We start from the raw sequence: 12,552 nt of genomic DNA, 5'->3' as shown, positions 1-12,552 counted from the left end.
TAGATGACTGTGCTAGAAAGATCAGAAAGTGCCAATAGTTTGCGTTACAGTTTATTAACACCTTTTATGCAGTGTGGAAGACTTAGCGTCATAAGTAATAAGCGCGTATAACGTGGAAAATGGGCGCAATGGGTGTTATTTAACTTTTGAGCTATAAACACAACCATGATAGGAGAGGCCGTCTCATTTTTGACTTCTAGTTCTGAATACAGAAGGCGTGAGGACGTCAGAAGAACTTTATTCGCTGAATGCTAAACCGCTGTTTTCTAATGTATCGAAATGTCTGTTTTTTGTTTTGTTCTGTGTTCTCTTCAGATGAGCCTGCACCTCGCAGAAAACTTAAACAAGTGGTGTCAAAAATTAAAGCAGTTTTGACAGCTACTGCCAGAACGCATATTAAAAAATATAACAGTAGTTACGGCCTGCCTCGATGTCAAGAAAACCAGAACTTTTTGGCATGAAACCTCTTAGTTTTTTTTACAGGGAAGTGTTCTTCCAGGTAGCTGTTCTTCTGGGAGCGCAAACCTGAAATTTTTGGGCTTTCGTTTCTCACGGGTTTGAACCTGGCCTCGTCTCGATTAAGGCAATAGAAACGAAGCACCCTAGTACTATGTAGTGCAATGCATATTTGAGAAAGCAAAGTGGCCTAAATATTTGGTGCCCTCCACCAAGGCACATTTCACCGTATAAGTCGCTTAGTGACGGCAAACACCATAGACAAGCGAATCCTGCCAACCTCGAATTAACAAAGCCTATACGTCTCATACTTGTCAATCCAGTATGGACTGAGACACCTGCATAGAAGTGATAAAGGCATCGCCTTCCGTATTTGTGAGCGCAAAATCTGCCCTGTGCTCCACATACTTTTTACAAAACAAATGATTCGCACGTTCGGTGGTTCTAACAGCCAAATGTTGTTATAAAGACTGTATTCACGCATGAAATATACTGGCTATGAGCAGATAATGCAACTACTTTTGTTTGCTTTCATTTGGTTGCTGCGCTCACAACGAAACCAGGAGATGAGAGCGCGGAGCCAGGCGAAAACCATTCGCTGCCGCTGAAATAGCCGTGGAGCGAAGAATGAGATGGCATGCCAATTGTGGCTATTGAGAGAGTAACGCAAATAGAAAACTCCCATTGCTTTCGCGGCTATTGCGCAGGCCTTGGGAAAGAGCGCGCCCTCCCCCTCGAGATTAGCCGTGCAACTGCAAACGAAGCTCCGAAAGAAAAAATTAAATAGTTTCTTCAGAAAATGTCATAATCTTGAGAATTTTGGCCGTGTTAAGATTTGCGTTCAATAGGTACATCTACGGAATTGTTTTCCGAAAAACAATCCTCTTGTCCCTTGTGCGACTGAAATTTTCGTTAGGTGGCTACAATTTGCATATTATAGTACCACATCTTACATTCCTGATCAGGAAGGACGAACATTTTACCTCGTTTTTGTTTTGGGAACTTTGACTCCTTACATTCGATTAAATAAGCAGTAATACACATCAGGCAGCCCCTACTTTAACCACTGGGCTCTAAAACACAGATATGTACAGTCTTTGTCAAAAGTGTAGAGCCCAGGGGGTATGCTTCTGAGCCACTTCGTACACCTTGTAATTCATTTCCAATGTTCCAAATCTCTTGAGAGTAAGAATATTTTTTGCCCTACCCTCTCCTATGGAAAGGACCTCCACTAATGCTAAATCAGCTCCACTACACGGCTCAGAAACAGAGCCCCCGGGCTCTATACGTTTGACAAAGGCTGTACCTTAAGCAAGCATAAGCATCATCAGTTCGTTTGAGCAGCTTTTCTGCTCTGATCACTTTTTCATTGGCCGCTAATTTTGAACGGTGTGACCGCTATCAACAAAAAACGACCAGTCATCACGAATTCATGAATCATAAATCGAACTGTAACTAGCTTGCAGGGGAACGTATTCTACCGACTAAGATAATCATACCCGTTCACTTTTTAACTACGGGAGGAAAGGTAAAGAGCTAAACGGTCTACAGGTAGAAACAGTGTTAAATCAACGCATATGGGCGATTGCTCAATGGGGTATATTAATAATGTAAAAAAAATTGACTTTCAATAATTCGAAGAAAATGTTGTTTGTCTTGCGTAGTTTTATTGCTCTCTCCTATTGGGAAAGTTATTAATATTGAATTTCATTCGGCTCAGGCTGAAATATATTTTGCGCCATAGATATTGAAACTAATATTGGGTCAGTGAAGTGCCGAGACAAAATAGAGTTCCTGTATATTTAAACTGAACGTAATTACAGGAAGATTACACGGTCTGCCCCTTTCAAAAAAAAAATAAACAAGATAACCTTCTCACCTTTCCAATTATAATTTCGACAACATTAGAGGAAATCGCCTTTTACTATTTTTGCCATGGAAGCCACGCACTATTTTTATAGAGCCTGGCTATCCGCTCTGAGCCTTCTATCATATACCTACGTTTTCAGCACAATTCATGAGTTAGTGCAAGTGCACGCTAAACGCGAAACAAAGCCACGATGTACAACTACACGCATAGTGAAAGCTTTTTGCGAGAAATCCGATATAACAGCAAGTAGATATTTACCTCTATATCTCGCAAAGGGGAGTAAGCAGTGCACCCAAGCTTCTCGTTAGGGCAGAACACCACTTGGTCTTTGATGACTTCGATAACATCGAATGCTTCATGCAGCTAAAAGCGCAGAAAGAGATGATATTCGTATTGAATCGAAACATCGGAAACATAGTTGAAGACAATCTTTATAGCACGGAAAAGTAGTATTCTTCGATACACAGCAGCTAAATCTCCGGAGTGACGCGAACACCCGTTTCAGTGTTGGATCATTCCTCTATATTATTTTATATTGATTGTTTCAAGGAATAAAAAAACTCCACGCATTACAAGTAACAGATAAAATCATGTGTGTGAAAAGCGTATTCAAGTTGTGAAGTTTAGAACAAAAATATGAGATGCATCATCGGTTTGTTTTGAGCAGCTGCTCCACTTTGGTCACTCTTTCTCAGCCACTCATTTTGAACACTGAACGTTAACCGCTTAGATGGAATTATCAGCGTCGCTGGTGATAGCTCGGTTGGCAGAATGAACACAGCGGGAAAAAAAATCTTGCTAACGAATAAAGCTGCCTTACAAAGCTGACTAATGAAAAATAAACGTTTGTGAAGCGTTGTGTTATACGTATAAGCTATATTTGCGTACCATGTGAGTGATGAAAGTGAAGAAACCGTCTACAAGCAACTATACTTAAATTATTTATAAGCCACCTGATGCACTACTGCTAAAAAAAAACAACTAGAGAAGTGGATGGACAAAAAATACTACAGAAGGATGTTCAGCTTTTAACTAAAAAAAAAAGAAAGAATTACAGTTGAGTATCATATAAATTGCAGAGTGGCAACTACAGCAACTTGCTCATCTGAACATTTAGGGCACTGATACCGAAATCTTCAGTGTTAATTTTGACATGCAAGAATTTGCTTTTCTTCGATGCGTAGGTTTATCTATACAGTCAGAAAACATAAATATTGGAACACACGCTGCATAACGTCTTGAAAGTTAGTCTAGAATATGGGGAGTTTTGCTTTATATATTGTTACCTGGAAACGCGGGACCAAAGTGATGTGCTCACTGACGAAGACGACGACCGAGGAACACGGGTACGATGTACACTGTGGGTATGTGCCATTACAACGAGGGAGAAGAAGAAGAAGACAAAGCGTTGAGAAAGAGGACGACGCTGACAGAGTGGACACTGCACGGCTACTGAAGTCTCAGCGTCGAATTCAGCCCATCGCAGTGCTGTTACATTAAGTACATCCCCGTAACATCTTGGTGGAGGTTCGGGGTAAAAACCTCGCACATAATGATATTCCAGATCGCAGAGGCCCTAGTTGGCATTGCGTCTAAATATTTCGAGTAAGGAAACATTTGAATCGAAGGATCATAAACATGGAAATCCAGAACTTTTATCGCAACGCAGCTCTGTCCGCCATCGCAAGAAGGAACAAAGAGCGCCCACCTGTGCTAAGGGGACGTCCCTGTTCTCGTACTTGCAGAATATCGCTGCGGCTGGACTTTGCACTGTAGCGCACACGTGGCAAAATACGTGTTCTTGTTCGTCTTGGTACATTTCCATTGAAAGCATGTCGCACGCTGAACACATCACACTTCGCGGAAGCTCCTCGGCGAATCGGACTTTTCGAGCACCTCCCGGCAAATCTCGGAAGCCCACGACTGTCCCCATTGGCGCTTTTATCAAGCCTGTGGACCTAAACAAGTAGAACAATTGTAATAAATAAAACAGCTGTTCTGCGCAGTCAGTGTAATTGCACTGTTCTTTATAAACTCGAAGAAAACGTTTCAATTTTTCATCCTTTTCAGAGCACCATTTATACGATGATCTTACGTCACAGCCCGCACGATGTCACTTCGTTCAGCAGACAAACATGACTGAAACATAACATATATTTATTTCATTGAGTGTTACGCAATGCTTAATTTTTAGGTTATCGTTAGCGTGCGCAATAGTGCAACACACACCCGCTGTTGCACGCTTTATTTTGACTACGAGCATTGGTCTAATAATCGTCAACCGTAGCCACAACCAGTGAAAACCGGAAGACAACTTAATACAATTACCACAGCAAAATGTAGTAGCGATTGTTTATCGTGAAACTGTGAAAATGAAGTGGAGAGCGTCGTGCGTGTGTCTTCAATATTTATCAGGACTCTGAATAACAAGTTTATTGTATAATGCCTGTAACAGAGAACCACGGCTGAACTATATAAGATGACAGTTTTGATAGTGAAACTATCAAATCTATCAAACTATAAAAAAAAACATTGACGGTGTACTCAAGAACGCATGCGCTGACGCTTAAGTGCGTGTTTAAACAGCATAAAAATCTTCAACCACCTTGTGTACTCAGGCGTTCTTGTGTGTTCAAGCTATGCTCGGGGAATTATTAATCTTAAAGGTGGACGTTCGTCTAAGACGAGCAAAGTGAGCTCGGAGTTTTATTCGAAAACAAAGCTTTTAGTTGCAGCTAGAGAAAGGAAAGCAGAAGCTATATATTGCGTGTTTACTTTTGTATATATGCAAATTAGAAAATACAAATCAGTTAAAAGGCACAAGGCAGGATGTTATCACGACTGCATATAAGTCATGCACGTATACGCTATGGAGCAGGTTAAAGAGAAGCATACAAAAACATGCACATCCCTTCTTTCAGGCAATAAGTTTTATGTAGTGTTTTCGCAACAAGCGCGCATCGAAATGACTTTCGTGTAGTGAATACACTACCGAAGGATGACTTCATTTCAAGCAAAGGAACCCGAACGATTTTTTCTGCGTTGGCCAGAAATATTATTCTATCATGAGTCAATTTTATTGTCTTTACCTTGTAATATATTATTCGCGAGTAGAAAATGGGTTTGTTTAACCTTTTAAGTTGCTGTACTGGGTTCCACCGACTGTTGCCTAATTTTTCTTTTCCTTTTATGAATTACAGGGTGTGTCCGGAAGCTAACGCAATTATATCGGTAAAAACGAAAATGTTCAAGGTATTGTTACAAACGTTTTAAGTTCTTTGAAGTAGTCCTCTTAAGAACCTGTACATTTTTGCCGGCTCTGCAATGCACTGTACGCCTCCTGGAAGGCATCGACAGGAACATCATTTAGAGCCTTTGTCATGGCGGTTTGGATCGCTTTGATAGTCTCAAAACGGGCTCCTTTCAGAGCGCGCTCTTGCTTCTCGGGAAGAGAAAAATGTCTGTTGGAACCAATGCAGGACCATCAAGAGCGCAGGGGCAGCTTCGTCAAGCTGGACTTGGCCAGAAACGCCCGTAGGCTGGGAGGAGTGTGGCTGGGGCAATTGTCGTGATGCTATTTCTACGTATCGGCGACCTCCTTTCCAGCTCGGAGGACCCTTCTTCTCAACCACTAAACCATGTTCATGTGGTAAACAGCGTTGAATGCCTGTCCTTAGGGTACAAGTTCTTTATTATTAACCACACCCTTGGCATCAAACATGAACATTGCATTTTTTTTTTTCAGTTAAGGCTAGCTCATCGTTGACTTCTTGGAGCGCGGGAACTCCGAGGTGTGCCATTCAGAAATTTTGTGCTTCGCGGTGCTATGAGAATACAAAAAGCAGATTTCCTGTGGACTGCCGAATCATTTGGCAGATGTCAGCAAGACTGTTGTTGAGTTTATCACATAACTTTATCGCGTACCATCGTTTGCGTGCGAACTCCATCGCTTATTGTGACAAGGAATCTATCAGTAGGTACACACAGAATCAGTGATTCTGAAGCTTCCATAGCTTAGGGCAGCAGCGCTAGGCAGTGCTGAAGCGTTGAACTTCCCCCTCACCTCACCTAGACTAGCCGATCCGAGCGCAGTAGGACCGACATTATTTACCCAAAAAATAAATGTTTTATTTTCCGGACACGCCCTCTATGCCTTCAAGCCGCATATTTTAATCATCGGGGCTCACTTGCTGTTTCCGCTGGGCTTGCTTATGTAGATGTTTTCTGTTGTTTGGAATGACCATGACCTCATTTCTACTATGAGAAGAAACCGCTAGATCCATTTCCTCGTTCTAGTAATGTTTAGCCATATTTACAAAGAACAAGTCCGAAATCAAACGACATCTGTGAATGTACTCAGTGTGTAATACATTAGCGTAGGGAGTAAATTTTTCACACTAGAAACTCGAATGGTAGCCCCTGTCATCGCTGTAAAAAAAAAATCGACCAGCTGAGAGGAAAGCATAGGCGCATTCATTTCTCACTTCTGACATCGTTTTAGGACGCTGTATACAAAATGAATTGTGTTGTAATAAACATTCCAGAAAAAGACAAGGACAGCTAAAGCAAATATGATGTTCTATTTGTCTCTCATAAACCAAATGCAGACTTCACAAAAAATTCAAGAAAGGACAGCAACTGGAAACTTGTCTTTTACAGCTTCCGCTGCAATTAAAGTAAAGACATTCAATTGCATTGTCTGTAGATCACGTCTTCCGAGCTCAAAACGAAGGTGTCCTAAAAGTGAGACTTAGCTATCCTTGTTGCGCTTGAGATAAAATAAACCTGAACATACCTTGAATGCAGAAACAGGCGCAGTTATTTGGTTAATATGGCATCAGCGAGAGCACAAAAGTGTTGCCGTCGTGTTTCGATGACCGTTGTCAAGCGTAGCCTAAACTACATAAGAAGTGGCGCATGGCAAACATCTAAAAAGTTACTATCTCACCGCAAAGAGCGATATCACGTCAAAAGACCGCTCTGATAACGGATGAGAACGGAGGTCATGGAACTAGCACCGAGCGGATGCACGGACGACGACAGCCTCTAAAGGGGCGGAACTTATGTCTGTTATCGCCAGCCAAGCCGGCCAAAAGCCACCGCCGCAGCCGAATGTGAGACTGCCTATCTGTACGCATCGACAGCAGCGCCGCAGATAAAATATTGTAAAAACTTATTCCCATGTTTTATTGCATATGAAAAACTTGAGCTAACATGATGAAAGCTGGGGTTCTTGTTAAAATAAAGCACAAATTTTGGTTAACCCATGACCATCATGTAATGCTACTTAAAGCGATGTTTTCTTGATGCAGTTGGATATCTATCTGAAAACCCCGCGCGGGCTGCCTGGATTCACACAAGGGTATATAACTGGTTACGCTCAAATGTAGTTTGTTGTGTTCAGTTCAGTTTAGTCGTTCAGTCCTGTCCGACTCTTCGTGACCCTATGGACCATGTCACGCCACGCTTTCCAGTCTCTCACTATCTTCCTAACATCACATAACTTCATCTGCAGTGCCTCGAGGATGCCATCTAACCAACGTGTTCGCTGTCTACCCCTTCTCCGGCGACCCTCAACCTTTCCCAACATCAAATCTTTCTCCAGCGACTCCTCTCTTCTCATCAGATGACCAAAGTAGCTGAGCTTTAACTTTAAAATTTGACCCTCCAAAGAGCAGTAAGGGTTTATGGTCGACAATATCGACTGATTTGATCTTCTGGCAGTCCAAGGAACTATCAAGAGTCTTCGCCAGCACCACAATGCAAACGCGTCAATTCTTCGGCGGTCAGCCTTTTTCACAGTCCAACTCTCGCATCCATACATCACAACTGGAAAGACCATAGCACGAGTTATACGGATCTTGGTTGGCAGACTAATGTCTCTGCTCTTTACTAGGCGGTCAAGGCTAATCATTGCTCTCTTTCCCAGAAGCAGGCGTCTGCTAATTTCATGGCTGCAGTCTCCTTCCGAGGTAATCTTGGAGCCCAAGAAGAGAAAATCTGTCACAGCTTCCACTTCTTGTCCATTGATGCTCCAGGACTTGATAGGGCAAGACGCCATGATCTTTGTTTTTTTAATGTTCACTTTAAGCCCAAACTTCTCACTCTCTTCTTGTACGCGGATCAGAAGTCTCTTGAGTTCCAATTCACTTTCTGCCATTAAAGTGGTATCATCCGCATATCTAAGGTTGTTGATACGTTTTCCAGCAATCTTCACTCCAGCTGAAGACTCGTCCAGACGGGCCTTCCTCATGATGCACTCTGCATATAGGTTAAATAGCCTTGCCTCACTCCTTTTTTGTCGTGGCGGAGGGGCTTGCGAAACTCGATGAAGTCGTGAGCTCTGCTGTGTAGGGCCACCCAAGATAGACAGTTTGTTGTGGGGGGGTACTAAAATAATTGCTGCTCATTAACAAGAAATGACTAGTATATTATAACTACACTGGGGGAACAAGACATGGCCGTTTTCAATATGCAGCCGCTTGAGCATCAAACATTCTTGAGGTATTTATTTTTGCCTTACGCCTTTGTAAATAGTGCTTTCAAAATGAAAAAAAAAAAGAAAGTTTAGTTTGACGTGTCGATGATTATCGAACGTCGAGTGAGGTACTTTCATTTTTCAATGCATGGCGCCTCAGAGCATAAGATTCATTGGTGCAACAAACTGTTGGCGTGATTACAGAGCTATGTGCCACAGCATCGTTGGCATAAAAATGGAGTGTATAGGATTCTGCACTAATATTGACAGATGCCATTCATAGAAACGTAATTCATATGTAATTAACACAACTAATTAGTATCCATTTCTTTCTTTATAAAACTAGATCTTTATACCTAACTCACCTGTGATACTGCAGGGTCTTCTATCAATGTTGACGTAGAGCCTGCCTGTCATATTGCGCAGGCAATGACAATTTTTGTCTCTTTTCTCAGCTGACAGGCGCTAGCAGGCATACATACCGTTTCCAATTCTGGATGGTGATCCTGAATTGTGCGCACGTATCGCTCGTAAGCAGAAACACCACTGTGAAAAGAAGCATGGCCAACTCTGTCTGGGCTGTGCAGTTGCTGCCGTGGTTGAAATATCCCAAACGTACGGAAAGGTCTATATCGGTGGTTTTACTGACGATAAATCCTGGGAGTGCCGCATATTTTGAAAAAGGTAGCCCTAGCGAAATACCACTTTCGTTTCACAAAGTTCCAATATGAGGTAGTGCTTGATGGTTTAAGGATTATGGACAGGAGTAGCGATAAAATGCCTCATAGAGAAATGCCGGATTTCTTCGTAAGGTTATCTGGCTGCAAAATAATGTAATTCTCGTTGCGGTCGTAGCTCCTAATTATGCGTTTGGAAACAAGAAATCCGCTTCATGGAATGAATGGAGTAATTTCGACCACCTGGGGATCTTTAACGTGCGCTGACATTGCACAGCACAAGAGGCGCCCGTGTGCTGTGCGATGTCAGCGCACGTTAAAGATCCCAGGTGGTCGAAATTACTCCATAGCCCTCCACTATGGCTCCTCTTTCTCTTTTTCCACTTTCACTCCCACCTTCCTCCCTTCCCCTAGGGCGCGGTTGAGGTGTGCACAGAAAACAAGTGAGACAGTTACCGCGCCTTTCCCTTCCTATAAATCAATTAATCAATTCATTAATCGTTAAGTAAATGACGTATCTTCTGGTGTATAAGGCGCACATTCATTATACGGCAAATCTGTGGGGAAAGAAAAGAGATAAGTAGCACGAGCGTATAAGGCGCACCTGTTCACTAGGTAGAAAACTTGTTGAAAGTGACGCTGTCAAGAAGGGCGACAAAAATACATGCTTGAGGTGGCCACTGCATGTGCCCAAATTTCGTGAACCCAGTGTTCAGTTAGGTGCATGTAGCGTCTAAGGTCTGAATAGTAATTCTCAAAAATCTTTTCTTTTGACACACACAGACGGCACATAAACTTAGAGATAGGGTTTAGGCGAAGCCATCAGAGAAAATAGACGGCAAAGAAAGGAGGAGGACGAGAGGTCCGAGTAGCGAGGAAAAACATGAAATGCCAGCAAGGCACTTGCCACACCTTAATGGCTGACTTAATTGTCCGAAGGACACTGCTGACTTCACGTCAGTAACGGATAATGTTTTCGCTGACCACGAACTGCTTTCCTGTGCCCATGGCAACTTGGTAAACTTAACTACATGTAGCTTGAATTTCGAGTCGCATCTCCTTCGACTTTGGGCGACGAAATGGTTAGCGAGAAAAAGGACAAGACGCGACAGATCTGAAGCTCTGATATTCACATGGCTGTGGTGATGCAAAGCTTTTATTCGTATGACAGACACAACTAAAAACCATTACATAGAAACTTTGCGGTCTGCTTTTGGGCTGCCGGTTGTGCCGTCCAGGCCGTGATCGATGCAGTGATGTTGCCGTGGCTGACGAAAATAACTCGAACGGGAGTGCCTCGTTAATTAAAACTTGTTACTACCAAGTTACCATTTTTAAATGAACAACCCATTTCCCACCCTCAGAAATAAACTATCTGTAAAAGCGTATGAGCTACACTTTGTTTTTACAACATACTTTCTGCTACTTTTGAGTTCATTGCAAATGGAGCTACTGTGCAAATGCCGAAGACGGCGTGCAGTTTTGACGCGCAGTTTTTCGTCCCAGGTGCATGCCTGCGTCTCCCGCCCGATATTTTCCCTCGTAAGCATTGTCAATTAGTTGGTTATTTTTCATGAAATGAGATATGGGCTATGAGCGACGTCATGATCGTAAGCTCCTGGAATAGTTTGTCGTTACTTGTGAATTAATTTATATTGCTACGAAGATGACGAAGCGGGCAGTGCGCGGGGCGGAGCGCTCGCGCCAGGCCCACTGGCCATTAAAGCATATTTGATCGTCATGTCATCACGTCGTTCTGTTTCTGTTGTGGCGCTGTGTTCCCATCGCTTGTCATGCCACCACGTAACATTTGGTTGGAGGTGCGGTTCATCCCTATCCTCGCCTCGCACCATCGAGGCCAACCGTACGCCGGGTCCATCGGCCGAAAGCCCCTGGAGATTGCCGCCCAGCTCTGGCCATCCCCTTTTGCTCAGACTCGACCAGCCCCTCTCCCCAGCTCCGTCCCCAGCCCTGGCCACAGCACACGACTTCCAGGAAGAGCCCAAAGCCGACCCGACCTACCCTACGACGAAGCGACCTCACGACCACTCGAGAGAAGACAGCACCCCCGCCCAAGCCATTCGGCGTGCCCATGAGCCTTGTCTTCTGCGAACGGTGAAGATTGGACCTGATGCTACGGGGCAAGCATAAACTCCATCTTCGCATTCATTGTGGTGTCCAGCGTTTCATGTTCTAATCCTGTGTGTTCATAGTCACGTCATGCATTAGATTTCTAGCAATTGATCGGGAGGATCGCTCGGTGGCCCCGGGTAGTGCTACGTAGATGACGAAGCGGGCAGTGGCGCGGGGCGGAGTGCTCGCGCAAGGCCCGCTGGCCATTAAAGCATATTTCATCGTCGTGTCATCACGTCGTTCTGTTTCTGTTGTGTCGCCGTGTTCCATCGCTTGGCATGCCACCACGTAACAATATGGACATGCGCTGACATCGCACAGTGCACAGACACCTTTTTGGGAGAGGACCAGGCTTGGCTGCCACCCGTCCGGATTTCTTGAATACACAAGTCGCACCGGTGGATAAGGCGCATTGACCAAACTTTTAGGAAAATGCCGCGACTGATACACCGGAAAATACGGTAAATGTTCAAACTGCATTTATATGGCGCTCAAAGTAACATTAAGCATCACGAATGTGCCCTAAAAGTAAAACACCTAATTGACAAACTCGTGTGTACTTATTCGAGGGGTGCAGCGTAACGGCACGAAGCCTAAACAAGAGAATGGGACAGACACAGCGCTGAACTGACAACATAAGTTTAATCAGGATGCCGTTGTATAGCTTTGTATATCTTTGTATAGGTTGTATAGCTTCATCATGTGCACTCTCTTACAGCTTGGAATTGTACGAAGCTATAACCGTGAACTGTAGAAACATCCCGTATCATGCCAAAACATTTTTACCGCACTTTTATTATTCGGTATAAATCTCATACCGGTGTAAACCGTCTCCTGTACGTTTAAAGAAGTTTATAATGGACTGGTATAACGCTCGATCCGGACAACGGTTGGTATGAAGCTTACGCCGGACAGGCCATGTCCGGTATGCAGATCGA

General features: G+C 43.5%; 1 protein-coding gene across 3 annotated transcripts in view; it reads right to left on the bottom strand.

Annotated features, from left to right (window-relative positions):
• Positions 1-7,478, bottom strand: part of LOC146173900 (TNF receptor-associated factor 6-like) — a 33,034-nt gene extending 25,556 nt beyond the window's left edge. The window contains exons 1-3 of one of the 3 annotated variants that reach the window (XM_084583336.1): positions 7,122-7,478; positions 4,035-4,284; positions 2,585-2,689 (exon numbers count right to left, since the gene is read on the bottom strand). In XM_084583336.1, coding sequence (XP_084439462.1) covers positions 2,585-2,689; positions 4,035-4,259 — 330 coding nt within the window. In that variant the 5' untranslated portion in view covers positions 4,260-4,284; positions 7,122-7,478. The remainder of the gene's footprint in view (positions 1-2,584; positions 2,690-4,034; positions 4,285-7,121) is intronic. The other 2 variants (XM_084583337.1, XM_084583335.1) reach the window with 2 other exon arrangements.
• Between the last annotated feature and the right edge of the window lie 5,074 nt (positions 7,479-12,552).

Source organism: Amblyomma maculatum, chromosome 11 (assembly GCF_055883805.1).
Source record: "Amblyomma maculatum isolate TAMU_Amacu chromosome 11, ASM5588380v1, whole genome shotgun sequence".
Taxonomy (NCBI): Eukaryota; Metazoa; Arthropoda; class Arachnida; order Ixodida; family Ixodidae; genus Amblyomma; species Amblyomma maculatum.
This window is presented reverse-complemented; position numbering and strand designations above follow the sequence as displayed.